Below are 16,345 nucleotides of genomic sequence, written 5' to 3'. Positions count from 1 at the left end.
GGCTCAAACTCACAAACTGTGTAATCATGAGCTCAAGTTGGACGCTTAACCAACTGAGCCATCCAGGCGTACTGATACCATGAGTCTTAAAAATATACATGAAATAATATACACACAGAAGAGGATAAAATATGAAAAGTTGTTGCCCTAATGGCTGACAAATAAATTGGAACATCAACAAGTGCCTATAAACGTAACTCACAGTTGAGTTTTTTATAGGATAAAGCTGATTGAAACTCCTTTCATATTGTAAACATTCTAAACCAGAATAGCTGACAGTACTGAACTCCCAAAAATTTACCAAAAACTCCTCCTCAAAACCCTCCAGTAATTCGCAACCAGAATAGGAGACCAGGCCTCAATGAAAAGCCCGCATGTAATAAAACAAGGTATTGCTGTGTAGAGAATAGAAACCACAAGGTTTTTCTTTATTATAAAAGCACCACTTATTAATTTATCTCTCAAATAAAAACTGCAAATACAGGCAATAACTCATCTTAGCTGGACAGAAAGCATCAAGCATTGAACTTAAGACGAATGGAAGTTAAAAAAAAAAAGTTGTCAATACGCAAGGCTGATCAATTTCATTTCACTGAGGAGGTCAATACTCAATAGATCAATGTGATTCTATCAAGTGAATACCATCTAAAAATGGAACTCAAAATAGCTCTTGAAGAGGAAGTAACCTGACACATTTCCCTTTCAGAGGGCAAGCTGGGTCTAGGCTATGTTGATTTTCTCCTGTCAAGTGGAACAAATTATCTGTATTCTATTTACTTTAAATTGAAACTGTAACGAATCACGCTGTACATAACAGTACAGCTGTACAAGACAGGCTTAATGCAAGCTGGACAGTCAACATACAAGCGAGGAGATGGGGTGGGGGAGGGAGGACATGAAGGTTCTGTTCTTTACAGTATCACATAAAGGTGTGAGGTTCAGAATAAACATCACTCTTCTCCCTTTGACGTGGAAGTTGTGTTTTTTTCCCATTTATTCTAAATGTATTCAACTTTTTTTTTTTAATGTTTGTATTTAGTTTTAAGACAGAGAGAGACAGAGCATGAGCAGGGGAGGCAGAGAAAGAGGGAGACACAGAATCCAAAACAGACTCCAGGCTCTGAGCTGTCAGCACAGAGCCCGATGCGGGGCTCAAACTCACAAGCTATGAGATCGTGACCTGAGCCGAAGTCGGATGCTTAACCGACTGAGCCGCCCAGGCGCCCCTAAATGTATTCAACTTTTTAGTGGTAAGGACACTAGTGGCTACATAAAATGCAGAAAGACTGACACAGCTCCTGCCCATCGGCCAAATATGCCCGAACCTGTCCCCACAGGGCTGGCAGGCCAGCACAATGTGGCTACAGCGTGACCACACTGGAGGACCACAGCAAACATGGGTTTGGGAGGGAAGCTTTTCCAAGTGTATGCATATATTCAAGTCAGAGTAAAAAACATCGTGAAATATGTATAAGACAGGGTTTCCCAGATGCGTTCAGGAATAACAGGTAGCATCCTGAAGCTAGCTTGTAAACCCTGGCAAGGTTCAACTTTGACCTTACTATGTTTAGGGGGTAGAGGTTCCCTCCTTTAACTCTCCCAAACTTCAGGTGCACCGGCAATATCGAATGGGAAACACCTTCCATTTAAAAAACCGAACCACTTTGCACGAACTATAAAATAAAATAAAACTAGAAAAATAAAGCTTCACAAGGCATGTAAAAACTTCATGTATTGAAAGAAATGTGCACATGTACAAAGAAAATGGAAAATTACTAATTACCTCTCAAGTTTACCTGAATAATAGTGCTAAACAAGTTAAAAGCAGAAGAGCAAAAATCCTTTTAAATGTAAATTACATTAATCTAATCAAAAAACTTGTAAGAGAGAGAAAATTGTTATGTACTCTTTTCTCACGTGATCTGTTTGCTTCCTGTTACCTTAAGAGGGAGGTATTAATTTACCAGAGCAATGAATCGCTCATGGCCACAGACAGCAACAGGTGAATGAGTATGTCAAAGGACGACAGCTGATACTACATCCCAAATTACGTCTGTTCAGTGGAATAAACAGGTCTCAACTCCTTGTGCTGGTAACATACTATCTGGAGAAAAAGGAGCGCTATGTAATTTTACCACTGAAGGTAACATCAGATAAGGGATATGACCTCATACTACCCAAAATATACTTTATGGACAGTTTCCCTTTTCTCTTTGCTATTTCTTAGCGATGTTAGATAAATGCAACATATTTGCATGCAAATAGATCTGGAGATGTCAAGAATTTGAATCATATTTTATGTTATGGTGCAAATGTGATAATATGTTTATTAACAAGAAAAAAATCCACATATATAACATCTATAGAGGAAATATAAATTACCAGGCACCCAATACACAGTCAACCTTTAAAAATAAAAACAATCTTTTATGTCCAAAGCTTTAGGGGGGGAAAAAACCCAAAACTGGTTCTTCATTTTCACGTCTACTCTAAGGAAATATTGTTTTCCTCTGACTTAATTTGAGCTGTTTTCAGATACAGTAATGAAAGAGAAGTCTACGTTTTTTCTGCATTCCTAAGTCACTATGTAAAATTCACTAACTGCTAGAAAGGTCCTGGAAGTTTAACACTCTCCTTCATCTTTCCATGATATTTATAAAACCATCTGCTAGTTCTGTGCATCCATTTTTATACTTCACCAGAGAATAATAAGGTTTGGAAAGTTTTGTTAAATGGGATTTCCTTCCTGAAAGGCCTGTCTTAAAATGTACGGGTGGGGGGGGGGTCACCTATTAGGTTTGAAATGCTTTAGCCTTTTGGTAGACCAGATATATCTGTTATCTAAGGATCTTCTAGGTCACAGACTCAGCAGGCATTAGAGGATATGACAGTTGTTTAATAAAGCCCATTTACGTCCACTAGAGCCTGTGATAGGTTGGCACACAGTGAAGAAAAAAAGAAAACATTACTTAGTTTTAACTGTACGAGTAAAATAAGTTTGGAGATGATACCCAGAAGATCAAAGTATTCCTCCTTATAAGCCGAACAGGATGACTTATTTTGCTAGATTTGTAGTGAAAAGAAATTGCTGGCATTTTTCTCATCACTGCCCACCATCCACCAAATACTGCTTTGTTAAAATGTTTCCAAGAACCGGCATGAATAATAGTATGGCCAGTCTCCACTGAAGATTAAAAAAGAAAATAAAGTAAGTGAGTGTGGCGTCTTCCCCTAGAGACAAAAGCAAGTCACAAGACAGGAAAATGCCAGGGAAGCATCCTTTGAGTTATGCCGCTCTGGAAATGAGGCTTAAGGACAGCCATGCTTCGCAAATTGCAGCCTTCATGAGGGTGCCTGTTTTCCAAATGCCTCTTTCAACCAACACATTTTCAGCCTAACATTTGTCAAACCTCTTCTTTTGTTAAGAGTTAACTTGTCAGCTTTTAAAATGGCTTGCGGTTCCCATCCACCCTCCTTGATGGAAATGTGAAAAGTGTGAGTTACTCCCTTTCACAAAGAATCTTGTCAAGGATCCTGACTCTAATCTGACTTCTCCTCCTGGAGGTTAAAAAAAAAAAAAAAAAATCTACCTTCTGGAAACTAAACAAGTGGTGACTATTCTATCATAATTCTGCTTCACAGAAATAAAAGAGGTCAAACAAGGAGCAAACCACCACCGGATACAGCGTTAGGAGGTGACCCTATGGCCTAAGGACAGCCTGAAAAATGCTAATGTACTTGTAGGGTGTACTTGTAGGGTTTGCTCCTCAAAAACTGGATGAGCGGCTTTTTTTATGCAATGACACCAGCCAATATGTTCCCTGGCTGAAAGTATGACAAATAACAAAGAACAGTCCCCACCTGAGAAATGAGTTGGAAGGCATGATGAATGCCCCAAGCGTGTTCTACAGCACGCTACCATAACATGCTCCCGGCCACACCTACCCGCGTCTCCCCGGCCCCTGCTCCACTGTGCAAGTTCCTATCTTCCTCGTGTCAAATCCTCTCGGAACATTTTAATTCTTCCTCAACACTGATTGCACTGTTTTGTTTCCAATGTCCGCGGCTCCTCTTGGAGTCCATTAGAGCCTGGAAATCAGATAATCCGTCTTCTCCACCTGCCGCTGCTCTACACTCAGAAGGCCTCTGAGGATGTGCCTGGAACGTGAAGGTCGCTGTGAAAGTCGACCGCAGACATGAATGAAAACGAGACATGCCGGTGAGGTGTTTACTGATCTCACTTAGGAATGGGTCGATTGGTTAGAAAAAAGGAAAAAAAGGAAGCAGAGGCGTTGGCAAGTAAGTGCCAAAGCAAAATGAAAATGTGCTTTCATGGGAGTCGTCTCAAGATCGATACACAAAAAAGGGACTTTTTGCTGGAAGGGCTCTATGTGGCTTACACAAAAAAGGACAAGCGAGAGTAGAAACCGCAGCTTTTAGAACGGAATATCTAAGGTGAAGGTGCTGAATGTGAAATTGGCTTTTTTGAAAAAAATATGTGTAATGAATAAACCGGCTCCTTCAAAGTCATCACATGCCCAGCTTTAAAAAAAAAGTAGCCAAGCACCTGCTTAATTAGAATAACATTTTTTCAGGTAGTTGATAAGGATGCAAAAGGTCCTCTAATTAGGAAGTGGCTGCTGAAAAAAATTAAAGAATTAAGTTGGGTTCTAGTTACATGAGGACACAGTAATGTACAGCTATTCATATAAAAGAGGTTCTTCCCTTTTATTGTATTTTTTAAGTTTACTTATTTTGAGAGAGAGAGAGAAAGCACGAGTCAGGGAAGGGCAGAAAGAGAGAATCCCAAGCAGGATCGTCAATGTCAGCATAGACCCCTTCACCGGGCTCAAACTCACGAACCGTGAGATCATGACCTGAGCCCAAACCAAGAGTAGGAAGCTTAACCGACTGAGCCACTCAGGCGCCCCAAGAAGACCTTACATTTTAACACTCAGTGAAACATAATGGTGGCATTTTTGTGTAAGTACTATTTTAAAAAAGACTAAGAGTCTGACTTAGCATCTAACTTAGTTAATAGGCCACATGTTCAGGTAGTACGTTCAGTAAAGGAGTGAACCCAGAAGATGTGGGAGAATGGGCGAAGGACAGAAAGCTGAAATACCAAGCCACTAACACTTCTCTCCTTCCTAAGGAGAAGGGGAGAACTCTGAGGGAGAACTCTGAAGGGTCCCTGCCCTTAAGGAGGTCATATCAAGTGTATCCTCCCAGTTGAGGCTCCCACAGACTCCTCTAAAAGCAGTGAACGTTGTACTAACTGGTCCCCCAAGAAAGGGGGTGATGACTCCCCTACGCTTACTTATGCTTGTGGATGCTCATGTCACTGTATAAAGGATAACGTCGTTCTCCAGGAGGAAATCAGAACATAGGCCAGTGGGCAAATTGTTTACATTACTCTGATCCTCAAAACTAGGATGCTAGTAAGAGAGACGGGGCCAGAGGCAACAAATACGCTACTGATGAAAATGCTGTGTCATATACAGTCCCTTTCAAAGAGCCCACTAACGAACTCAATCGAAGCCGTGAGCCTCATTCATCCAGCATCCTAACCATGTTCAAATAACCAGAAATAGTTCGTAACATACAATAGTTTGTGTATGATGGTGATTAGTCAAGGACTTGGAGTTAACACAATATCCATCAATTCAAAATGTAATCTTTTAAAATGAAATTAAAATTAGAAGTGCTTTTATAGGCAATGTGCTCTAATACTCTATAGATTATAAATTAATGGATGATAAAACAAAACAGGGTTATCTAGAATGAAAAACAGAATATTTTCCCCAGTTCTGAGTTCATAAAAGCTCGTTTGTGTATTTTTCTCTATGTTAAGGTATATACAATGATTTTCTGAAAAGATAACCTACAAACGAAGATCTATGGAGACTCCCATTTACTGAGAAAATATCAGACCTCTATCTAAAACTGATGATAGCAATGATTAACAATTTAAGAGGAAAAAAATGAACAATACGCTGCTCATTTGCAATTATATTTTCACACATTTTCATCATGAACTAATTTCCAAGGCTGAGCTATATTCATATTTAAAGACACTATATATATCATTGCAAGTAACTAGGAGGCTCATGAAACAATAAAACACATCTTCTGCTTCTCTCAGTTTACTCGAGGTAAGTCTTGAAAGGCATATTGTAAATGTCACGGTATCATCTTAAAAGAAACCTAAATTGTGCTTTAAGCGGCTTTCACATATGAGGATATGCTATCATTTCAGCAATTTAAGCGTATTTAATTTTAACGCCATCGTTCTTCCCGGATCATCTTCTCTGTGGCTCTGCCCGAGGCAAACAGGACTACAACAAGTCCTAGATGTGAGACCAGGAACACGGTACACGGGAGGAGGGTCCAGAAGCACACAGCTGACAATCTACCGGCAGGGATTCTGCCCTGTGGGTTAATCCTGACCCGCTGCCCCAGCACGGACTCAGTGAGGCCTGTGTTGAGTGGGGGGGATTTTTTTTAAGCCCCAAAAAGCAAACTCCTAACTGAATGTGACCTTTAATGATTCTCGCGCTCTTCTCTAGTAGCTGGGATGTGAAATTCTCAAAGGATGGTGCTGGACACAAAATCTGATTAAATCAGAGTATGGATTTTTTTTTTTTTTCCTCCAGTCTCTTCTGTATTTGTTTAACACTAGAAGGGACTAGATTTCACCATTAAGGATCGGGAAGCACTGCGATAAATGATCATTTCAACTGAGGGATGGGGGTGGGATGAGGGGGAAATAACGTCAGAAGATGCAGGAACCAACAGGGCAAGTGGGGATGGAAGAATTCCAGCTGCCCTTTGACACAATGAGGAAGAAACAGGTGTGGACAGTTAGGCCCTAGAGCTGGCTCCCCAAGGTCGCCCTTGACCCAGGGCAAGGACTTAAGGGATTTTGATGCTGTGACTAAAGCTGGCTGATTCCTCCTCCTCTTTTTCTGCCTTTTCTTTTTCTCTTAGAGAGATTATCATCTTGCTAGAGTAAGAGCTTCTAAAGAATAGAATGATGCTTTCCTAGTATCTCCTCCTAATGCTATAAATAAACTGCTTAACAATTTTGTTCATAACATTTCTTATTCTTTGCATTCAAAGGAGAAAAAAGTACGTGCTGATCTTAATGTGTCTGGTGAATTTCGTTAGTGCCATGAATATGCAACCAATTTAATGCCTTAAAATTTTTCTCAACAACTTTGGTGTGAATTCCCCTTGAAAACGTCAATTAAGAATAATCTATAAATAACAGGGGCAATTACTACCTGTGGTTATTAATAAAACATTTAAAAATACTATAAGCTAACTGCCACCAATATGACAAGGTCATATGATAGTTTTTAAAAATGGCATAATTACAAATACTGTAAAACGACAGTCTACTAATTTAGAGAATCAGTCTACTTACTATTTGTATGTCTCAGAACGGATATATTCAAACACGTGGGACACGCCAAGCTGGAACTGGTCAGCAATGGGGGTAACCCAGGGATTGTTCTCTGCTTTGAACACTTGCTTCTGACCAGTTAAATCCAAGTTTCCTGAAATGATGGAAGGAAAAGAGGAGAGGTGACGTTCATTTCATCTAACACAAATCAGGTCTAAGGAGTCCTGCCCAGTAACCACGGCACAACCCAAAATACCTCTTGGATCATTTGAGTTGATTTTTTAAAAATGTTACTTCAAGTCCTCACTGGTATGCAAGAAATGTTAGTGATAGTACCCTGGCCCAAGAAATTAACAACGGAAGGAAGGAAGGAAGGAAGGAAGGAAGGAAGGAAGGAAGGAAGGAAGGAAGGAAGGAAAAGGAAAGGAAAGGAAAGGAAAGGAAAGGAAAGGAAAGGAAAGGAAAGGAAAGGAAAGGAAAGGAAAGGAAAGGAAAGGAAAGGAAAGAAAAGGAAAGGAAAGGAAAGGAAAGGAGGGAGATAAAAAGGTAAGAAGGAAGGAAACCTGGAAGGAGTTCTTGCAAATGCAGCACATACTTTATTTTTCTAGGTATTTTTTACAGAGAAGGAAATGACCCATCCAAGACTGAAAGATACAAGCCTTTTAGAACCTCCTGAAATTCTATTTGACAATGTATATTATTGCTTGTCCAATCTCATCTAAACCCAATCCAATCAACATCACCATTCATCAAAGCAGACCATGAGTGAAGGAAGAGAAGAACGTTGCCCAAGTAAAATTATTGTTTTATTACTCAGGGACCATAAGCACATCACAGAATCGGCACTAAATGAATCTCATTAACACAGCTGGAAACTCACATCTGTATACTCCTTACCAGCTGATGAATTAGCTTTAAAAACCATTTCTTCATTTGATTACCTACCAATCCCTAAGGTCAATAATTGACATCGCTTTATAGATGGAGAAATGGAAACATGGCAAAATTAAGTAATATGTCCAAGATCAGAACATGTCAAAGTCGGGATTTGAACCCAAGGCTCCTGACTCCAAATCCTGTATTCTTTCTACGCTGTCTGGTGAAGCTTTCAGGTTACATATTCTAGATCAACCACGGATGAGTTAAGGAAGGTAGCATAACAAAGTCAGCAAGTGCCACCCATCTGAATATCATCTGTTAATAGTCAGCTGACCTTTTCCCCCCCGTTTGGTATATTCAAAAATGGTAAAGGCTACGTGTGAAAGAGCTTCCCACCACACGCTTGCCTACACAAGAGACAAGGACAGCACGGTGTTGGAGCAGCAGCATATTTAGGTTACTTGGCATCAGACTCACCAAAAGCCTTCCCCTAAAGGCCCTACTGAGGAAGTCCACTTTCAGACTCCCAGCCTGCAGGACAAGAGACTCACCGATTATTCTTCCCAAGATACATCCAACGTGCCTTGCCTGTCCAGTTTTGAAACTTTACTTGCCAATTGTGTCACAACTGATAACTCAGGATAAGGAAAATACATTCTGGGATGCAAGTATACCATGAAGCACATAATGTCCTAGCTGATCTGAACTTAAGAAATGCACAAACATTTGTACTGGGAAGATGGTGTAATACTTCTTCTTAAAACAATTGATGGTTTCAATTTGTCTTCTTGTTATACGAACTTGTAACTATTCAGAAAAATAAAGAAAAGACCAATATAAAAGTGATTACAATTTAATAAAATGCTTCTCAAGAAAACAGATATTACCAAATATAATGAGTGAGTAATTCGTCATTTTTCCAAAGCTACTTAGAATTTGTTGGTGTCAACTGCAAAAATAAGCAGATAAATTTCTCTCCAAGATTATCAATATTGTCAGTTTCCTCATCCTAATGGTTAAACATCATTAGTCAGATATTAAATCACTGGGTAAATTAATAGGCTTTATTCTCTAAACCAGGAGTCAGAAAACTGCCTCAGGCAAGTCAAAATCCCTGAGTTGTCCAAATTCTCTTAGCTGCATATCCTACTTGGGTGTGAGCTCTAAGTCCTGAGCTATTTGTTTTTTATCTTCTCCTGGGGAGGGGTTTTAGCTTTCCAAGAATAAAAATTTGTATCTTGTTTAAATTCCTCTGTAATTATTTTTTTCTTTTAGGATCTTGTTTGCTGTCTCTATGTCCTCTCTTCCACATAATTCTATTCCTTTTTCCAATTTTTTCTTTTCCTAAAAATGAATATAACATCTGAAAAAAAGTCTTCCGTTTAAAAACAATTCTAGGGGTGTGTGGGTGGCTCAGACGGTTAAGTGGATGACTGTTGATTTCAGCTCAGGTCATGATCTCACACTTTGTGGGATCGAGTCTCACATCAGGCTCCATGCTGACAGCACAGAACCTGCTTAAGATTCTCTGCCTCCCTCTCCCCCCTCCCCTGCTCTCTCCCTCTCTCTCTAAAAATAAAAACAATTCTAAAAGAGACAATAAAACCAATTCCATATTTAAAAAAATGTTTAATGTTTATTTATGAGAGAGAGAGAGAGCGCATGCAAGCAAGGGAGGGGCAGAGAGAGACACACACAGAATCCGAAGCAGGTTCCAGGCTCTGAGCTGTCAGCACAAAGCCTGACACCGGGCTTGAACTCACGAACTGTGAGGTCATGACCTGAGCAGAAATCGGATGCTTAACCGACTAAGCTACCCAGGCACCCCAACAATCCCGTATTTCTTAAGTGGCCTGTTTTAAACGTACAGTGAATATGCTGCCCATTGTTCTTAGGAAGCATGGTCACTGAGGGAAGGCCCCACAGCAGGCAACAGTCACCATGGTATAGCAAATTCACTAATAAGCTGGGAGTGGAGGCAGTGGAAGTAAACACCTCTCTTAAAATCTTCACCCCATAAACAAGCTATGTTTATCCTGCCTCTGAGGCCTGCCCACTGACATCGGCATGAAACCAACTATGAAAAAATAAATAACAGACATCTGGAAAAATATACGTATTCCAAAGTGGCTAAGAAAAAAAGGAAGAGAAGCCACAAAAGGCATGAATGGCATAAGGAAGCAAACCATTTCCTAAACAAGGGGATCTCCCTGTTAGTGGCTACTCTGACCTGAAGATCTTTCCTCCTTGTTCCCCAAATCATCTATCCTACTGAGAAATACAGTCTGAATTTCTAATGGGTATAATTTAATCTGGTGAACATCTGGGACTCCCCAACATTCGCATATCACCAGGAATTAATTCAACGGGATTGCTTTCTCTTAACATGTGGTTCAGACTAGTCTGCGGAAGAGGGGGAGGATGAGGGAAGGGAACTCGATACCTGGAGCACAGAGCACTTCTCACCATGCTGTGTTTTCAGGGCCCTGGGTCCATGTGAGAAAACTGTGGACCAGGGACAGTCTCCAGGAAAGACCCCACAGGCAATCCTCAGCTCGGGGATGACGTCTATGGGACAGTGAGAGAAAGAAGACTCTCTTTTCTCCTGGGCTGCATCATAAGCTTGCTTCCACCAAGGTCCAAGGGTTGTCCCGAAAATGCGGGAGTACAGGTATGCTCTGAGCGAAGCAAATCTTAATGGATCATCTTTGAGCTTGAGATACAAGTACATGTCTCTGTGCGAAGGAAGAGCCTGCTTCCTACCACCTACCCACTTGGGAATGCACGTGGCCTCTTGTTAACTTATTAGCAGCCTCTTACGAAGCCGGCAGCCTTTTTAGTGGTAATCCTCTGAAAATCACGTACTAAAGTTCTATGCTCCCTGACTGCCACACATGGAAGACAGAGCTAGAGGAGTAATGCCAAGAAAGGTCAGCCGTGTTCTCTGGGCCCTTTTGTCTGAAGCCTCTAACCCCCTGGAGATCTGTCAGTCCCTAGCAATGTCTCTATTTAAGCGCTGTCAACGGAGACAGAAGAGACGGAGGGGACTGCTAATGACGTCTGCTAACTGGAGCACGCAGGAGCAGGAGACGCTGGATGCCAGCTAGACACGTACCCTTTGGGGAAAAGGAGTGCGAAAGTCGGGGTACAACACAAAGGATCATGGGATATTCATGAGCATTCTCGTTTCTACCACTTTACACTCATCTGTGCATTCCAGAGGGGGAGGGGGCCTGGGGCACCCTCTCCCCCACCCCCATGTGCTTAATTTTAGTATCAAACACAGCTACTGAGTCAGATTCCCAGATCTTCACCGGGCTGCCAGAATTGGCAGGGAGTGATTCAAGTTCCCTGGGGGGAGGGGGCGACCCAAAACAATAGCTCGGTGGTGGTCGAAGCTGCTCTTGTAAACAAAGAAGCAGGAAGACCATGTTTAACATCCACAGCAAACCCTAAAGCAGACGACTGCTGCAGGTGACAGAGACGGAGATCGGATCGTGCAAGCCAAACCCGGGCACTGCCTCTTCGGAGCTCTAACCCGGCTCGGGGTAATAGGACGTGCTTATTTTGCTTTTCAACTTAATGTCATCGGCGGAGAGCACAATACCTGCCTCTGTGCGGCTGGAATCTTCCCAGCCGGCTATTTGTCTCCGGCCTCCCTACCTGCTGGTGTGCCAGCCCAGAATGCAGCAATTTCAGAAGGGGGTTAATATAATTAGAGTAAAGCTGGACCATTATACTATGTGAAAAGATGACACCCGTCTCATATTGGCCTAGCAACAAGTTACCCTTGCCTCAGCAAAGCTCATCTGTCAGCTGTCGGAGGTAGGTTCCCTTTTAAGTAATAACATGCAGGAAGCGTCTCGCCCCCGCTGTCAGTCAGGATGCAATCCCCCTCACTGCCGCACGCTTCAGTGCGTCTAGTTAGGCGCCCTCGCCCAGCTCCTTTATTAGAAGCCTGAGCGGCGCTCTGGTGGTGTTCTAACAAGGATCAGGCAGCAGGATTAAGCACTGTGACAAAGAGGATCTAATAAGCTAGAAAGTGGTGCATCTACAGACAGGCTGGCTGGCTCCCAGACATAGATTCACTCTGCTCACTCTTCGGTGGGAAGGCCCGGGCCACAGGGGAAGCCAGCCAGCCAGCCAGTGATTAGCGGTGACCCCCTGACCGAGGCTGCTATGAAGATCATATATCACTCAGAGGCTTATTCTGTAATCGCAAATTGGATTTGCCATTTTATTACCTGCAAAAGGACCACATATGCTTCTTTCCAAAGCCGCTGGTACAGTAAGCTTTGCCGTGCCACCGTAATTTTGTAAGCACTAAATCATGCAAAACAATCGTTCTCCTTGCTGGTTACAGATGGGATTGAATGCAATAGGCAATTGCGGCCCCATTAATAAACATGGTCATTTTCACTTACGGAAATTGGTTATTTTCATAATCACCCTGTTCAGAATTCTTCCTGTGTACTTGGAATTCTGAAACATGTGGCCGGTAAATATTATTTATCATATATTAGGAAATCCAGAGGATCTGGGCCAATTTTTCACACCATCAAAGCGGCATTCCCTTCTTTCGTAATTCCAAAATTCCATGGAGCGTTTTTAAATTAATGCACTCTAAAAGCCAGGTGCTCACTCCCAGAAATCTAAGGCCATGGTCTAACAAGGTAAAAGTAGCAAACCGTGACTGACTGGGCAGTCTATCATAAGTGTACTAGGTTCGCCCAAATGCAGATAATTGATTTGCTCTGGAAGGGGTCTAGATGGGACATTATGACAGCCGAAAGATCACCCCTGCTCCTCAGTGAATCCACACACTGAAGCTAACCACAAATGACTCCAACACAAAATACAAGCTACATTTACGGCTGCTCCATACATAAAGAGATACTCTATACCTAAATCTGTATAATTCTTATTACCACATACCATACCACTCATCGCAAAAGTACGTGATTATAGGTAACAACTCAATATGGAAGGCTCCAACTTTTCCCCTTCTTTAGCAAAACACTTTACTGAATGGAAAATGATCATATGGCTCATAAAATAATGCTTACATTGTAACAGTAAATGTTTGTGGTAATAAAACACACCGGAAACAAACAGAATGTTCACCAACAGGTGAGAAGCAGAATAATTTATGTTCCAGCCCTACAGGTATGGAATGGATTTATTTGCATGTCCTGGCCTAGAAAGAGGTCTACAGTATAATTAAAAATAATAATAAGAGTATTCTAAATTTGCTCTTATTTTTGAAAAAAGTACCTCAAAAAAATCCCATATATGTGCATGAGTAAATGTTTATGTGAAAAGTAAAAGAAGAAGGCACATACGTCAAATCGTGAATGTGGGTTTCCCTGAAGAGGGGAAGTTAAGGCAGGACAGGGATTTGAACCAGCAGAGCAAAGGATAAACTACTTATTTTCTCTTTTGAGAATTCCATGTGCTTACAAGTATGGATTATTTTTATAATAAAAGCATAAAGTACCCTGAAAGGAAATGCCAAATACGATTTCAAAATACATGAAGCACATTAATTAGCACAAGGGAGCCAATCTTATTTAAAATGGCATCGTCCATGGGGCGCCTGGGTGGCTCAGTTGGTTGAGAGGCCGACTTCAGCTCAAGTCATACAGCTCGTGCGTTCGAGTCCACGCTGGGCTCTGTGCTGACAGCTCGGAGCCTGGAGCCTGCTTCCGATTCTGTGTCTCCCTCTCTCTCTGCCCCCAACCCACTCACATTCTGTCTCTGTCTCTCTCAAAAGTAAATACACATTAAAAATAAAAAAATTAAATGGCATCATCCTACTACAGTGAACACCAAACTTCGTAGATGATGGTCTATAAAGCCGTAACTGGACTGAGAATCTAGATCTGAAGCTGCTTCTCTTTCTGGGCATCATCAATGCAATCAAAGTAAGCTGGGATGTCTCATGACAGCTCTCAAATTTATTCCGTGGGGAATTCGAGGCCACACTGTCATTCTGGCAATTGTCTGCTTAGCCTTTCTGGCAACACGTCATTCATTTAATACACCCAATGAATGCACTGCTGCTTTAGGATACATACTTAAATAGACAGCTGTTCTTCCGATCTTGTTGGGGAAGAGTACAAATAAAAAAAAATAATAATAATAATATCCTGCCAAATGGCTCCAACAAAGTGGCCTCTGATTTATATGTATCCCTGTGTACAAGGGTTCAGAAAGCCTTTTCACCAATGAAGAAAAATCGCATGTTACATAGGTTTCCCTCTGATACTCTTCTTGGCCATTTGAGATCTGTGTTCCAGGGTCAGATGGAAAAAGGGGGCCCTCGGTCACTTATAAACATGACGGCCCAACAATGGAACCGCAGCAGCCCCAATACACACCACCATGGTTGTTTCTTCCTGCAAGGCACCTTCTATGGATGTTAAATAAATAATTCGTGTTTTAACCTGCTGCTCATATAGGATTTCCCAATCATCCTTTCAAATGTGGGAGGTAATCTCATTTGTGCTTGCCAGATTTCCCTTTGTTATGTAATGCTACCAAGGGTAGACAGAAGCCCAGGAGATCTGGCCAGAGGACCTGGCTCCCGATCCCAAATAGCACACATCAACTTTGTGACAGACACGTTTGGGGTCAATCTTTGTTCTTTTTTTCTGAGGTTTGCCTTCCTCAGCTGTCCTGTGGGTATAACAGTACCAACTGATAGGACTACAGACAAGAGCCAACAAGTGTACAGAATGGTTCCATAAACTGGAAAGCACTATATACATTATGCTCCTCGTTATTATTACTTCAAGTGAAATCTGCAAAGGAGTGAAATGTATACTCGAAAACAATGTGCCTAAAGTGGGTTTGCTGAACGAATTTATAACCCCCGGAAACAGGAGGTGCCCTAAGTCAGTTATTATTTATGCGGTGACACTCTTACGAGGAAGGGGCCCTGTTCATGATCTTCTCAAGGGTCTGTGATTGAAAGGAGAGGAAAAATAAAATTTAGCAACACTGATTTCATTTCCTGGAAGTCTGAATGATGTCTAAACAGCAGCAGTCTGAGGCACCCTCCTGGAGTCAGTTCCCAGAGTACACTGGGGGCACCCACCGTCCCCCTAGGCCTCATTCTCTCCATTCTAATTCCCGAGTTCAGGACATCCTTATGACTGCCTGGGAAGCTGGGAATGTCAACACCGAGGGAGCTTCCGTTACCCTGGAGACTCCAGAAGTCACTAATTAATGCAACATAAACTAAAATAAATTTATGTTCAAAGAATAAGTTTCAGTATAATCTTTTTTAAGTTTATTTATTTTGCAAGAGAGCAAGTGAGCAGGGGAGGGGCAGAGAGAGAGAGGGAGAGAATCCCAAGGAGACTCTGCACAGTCCGTGTAGAGCTCAATGCAGGGATTGAACTTGAACTAACCATGAGACTGTGACCCGAGCCAAAATCAAGAGTTGGACACTTAAGTGACTGAGTGAGCCACGAAGGTGCCCTTCAGTATCATAACTTTTAATAGGATTGATAAATATATATCACAAACCAGCCTTCACCATAGCTGTTTAAGATAAACGTATACAGAAAGGCCACCTTCTTGATAATACTTTTTTTTCAGCCAGTGTAGCATTCAGTTCATCTTTTATCTCAGGTTCCTTCAACAATTCCCTCATTAGCAAGATTTAATATTTATAATAGCATTACCTAATTGATTCGTGATACTGCAGACAGGAAAAATTTGTTGTTTTCTTCCTTGAAGGCCCTCTAGTCCCTAGTTAATCCCTACAGGTATATGGGGCTCACCATCACACCCACATTGCCTAGTTATTTTTGTTCCATAGCACACCTTTAGAAGACCTGCAACTCCCTTTCAATGAAACATATGGAGTCTTGAAGAAGTAAGGAGCAGGCTGTATAAGAAGAGTAAACTGTATAAATTAACACCATTAGCATGTAAGAAACAAAATCCAAGACAGCATCTACCATTCATGCTTGTGAACACACAAGTATAAGGAAACGCAAAGACTAGAAGACAGTGAGTTCTATCCTGTTCACTTGCAGTTCAGAAACA

The 16,345-nt window shown here is 41.6% G+C and overlaps 1 protein-coding gene across 5 annotated transcripts in view; it reads right to left on the bottom strand.

Moving 5' to 3' along the window:
• The window catches only part of RSU1 (Ras suppressor protein 1), a 203,752-nt gene that overhangs the window by 81,874 nt on the left and 105,533 nt on the right, over positions 1-16,345 (bottom strand). For 4 of the 5 annotated variants that reach the window (XR_009247763.1, XM_058681817.1, XM_058681818.1 and 1 more), the window contains one exon: positions 7,430-7,562. The exons of the other annotated variant lie outside the window; for it this stretch is intronic. Coding sequence is in view for 3 of the 4 variants with exons in the window: in XM_058681817.1 (XP_058537800.1) it covers positions 7,430-7,562 (133 nt within the window). In the remaining variant the exon portion in view is untranslated. The remainder of the gene's footprint in view (positions 1-7,429; positions 7,563-16,345) is intronic. 5 annotated transcript variants of the gene reach the window in all.

Source organism: Neofelis nebulosa, chromosome 8 (genome assembly GCF_028018385.1).
Source record: "Neofelis nebulosa isolate mNeoNeb1 chromosome 8, mNeoNeb1.pri, whole genome shotgun sequence".
In the NCBI taxonomy this organism is placed as follows: Eukaryota; Metazoa; Chordata; class Mammalia; order Carnivora; family Felidae; genus Neofelis; species Neofelis nebulosa.
The sequence above is the reverse complement of the archived record's forward strand: the minus strand, read 5'-3'. Positions and strand labels throughout refer to the sequence as shown.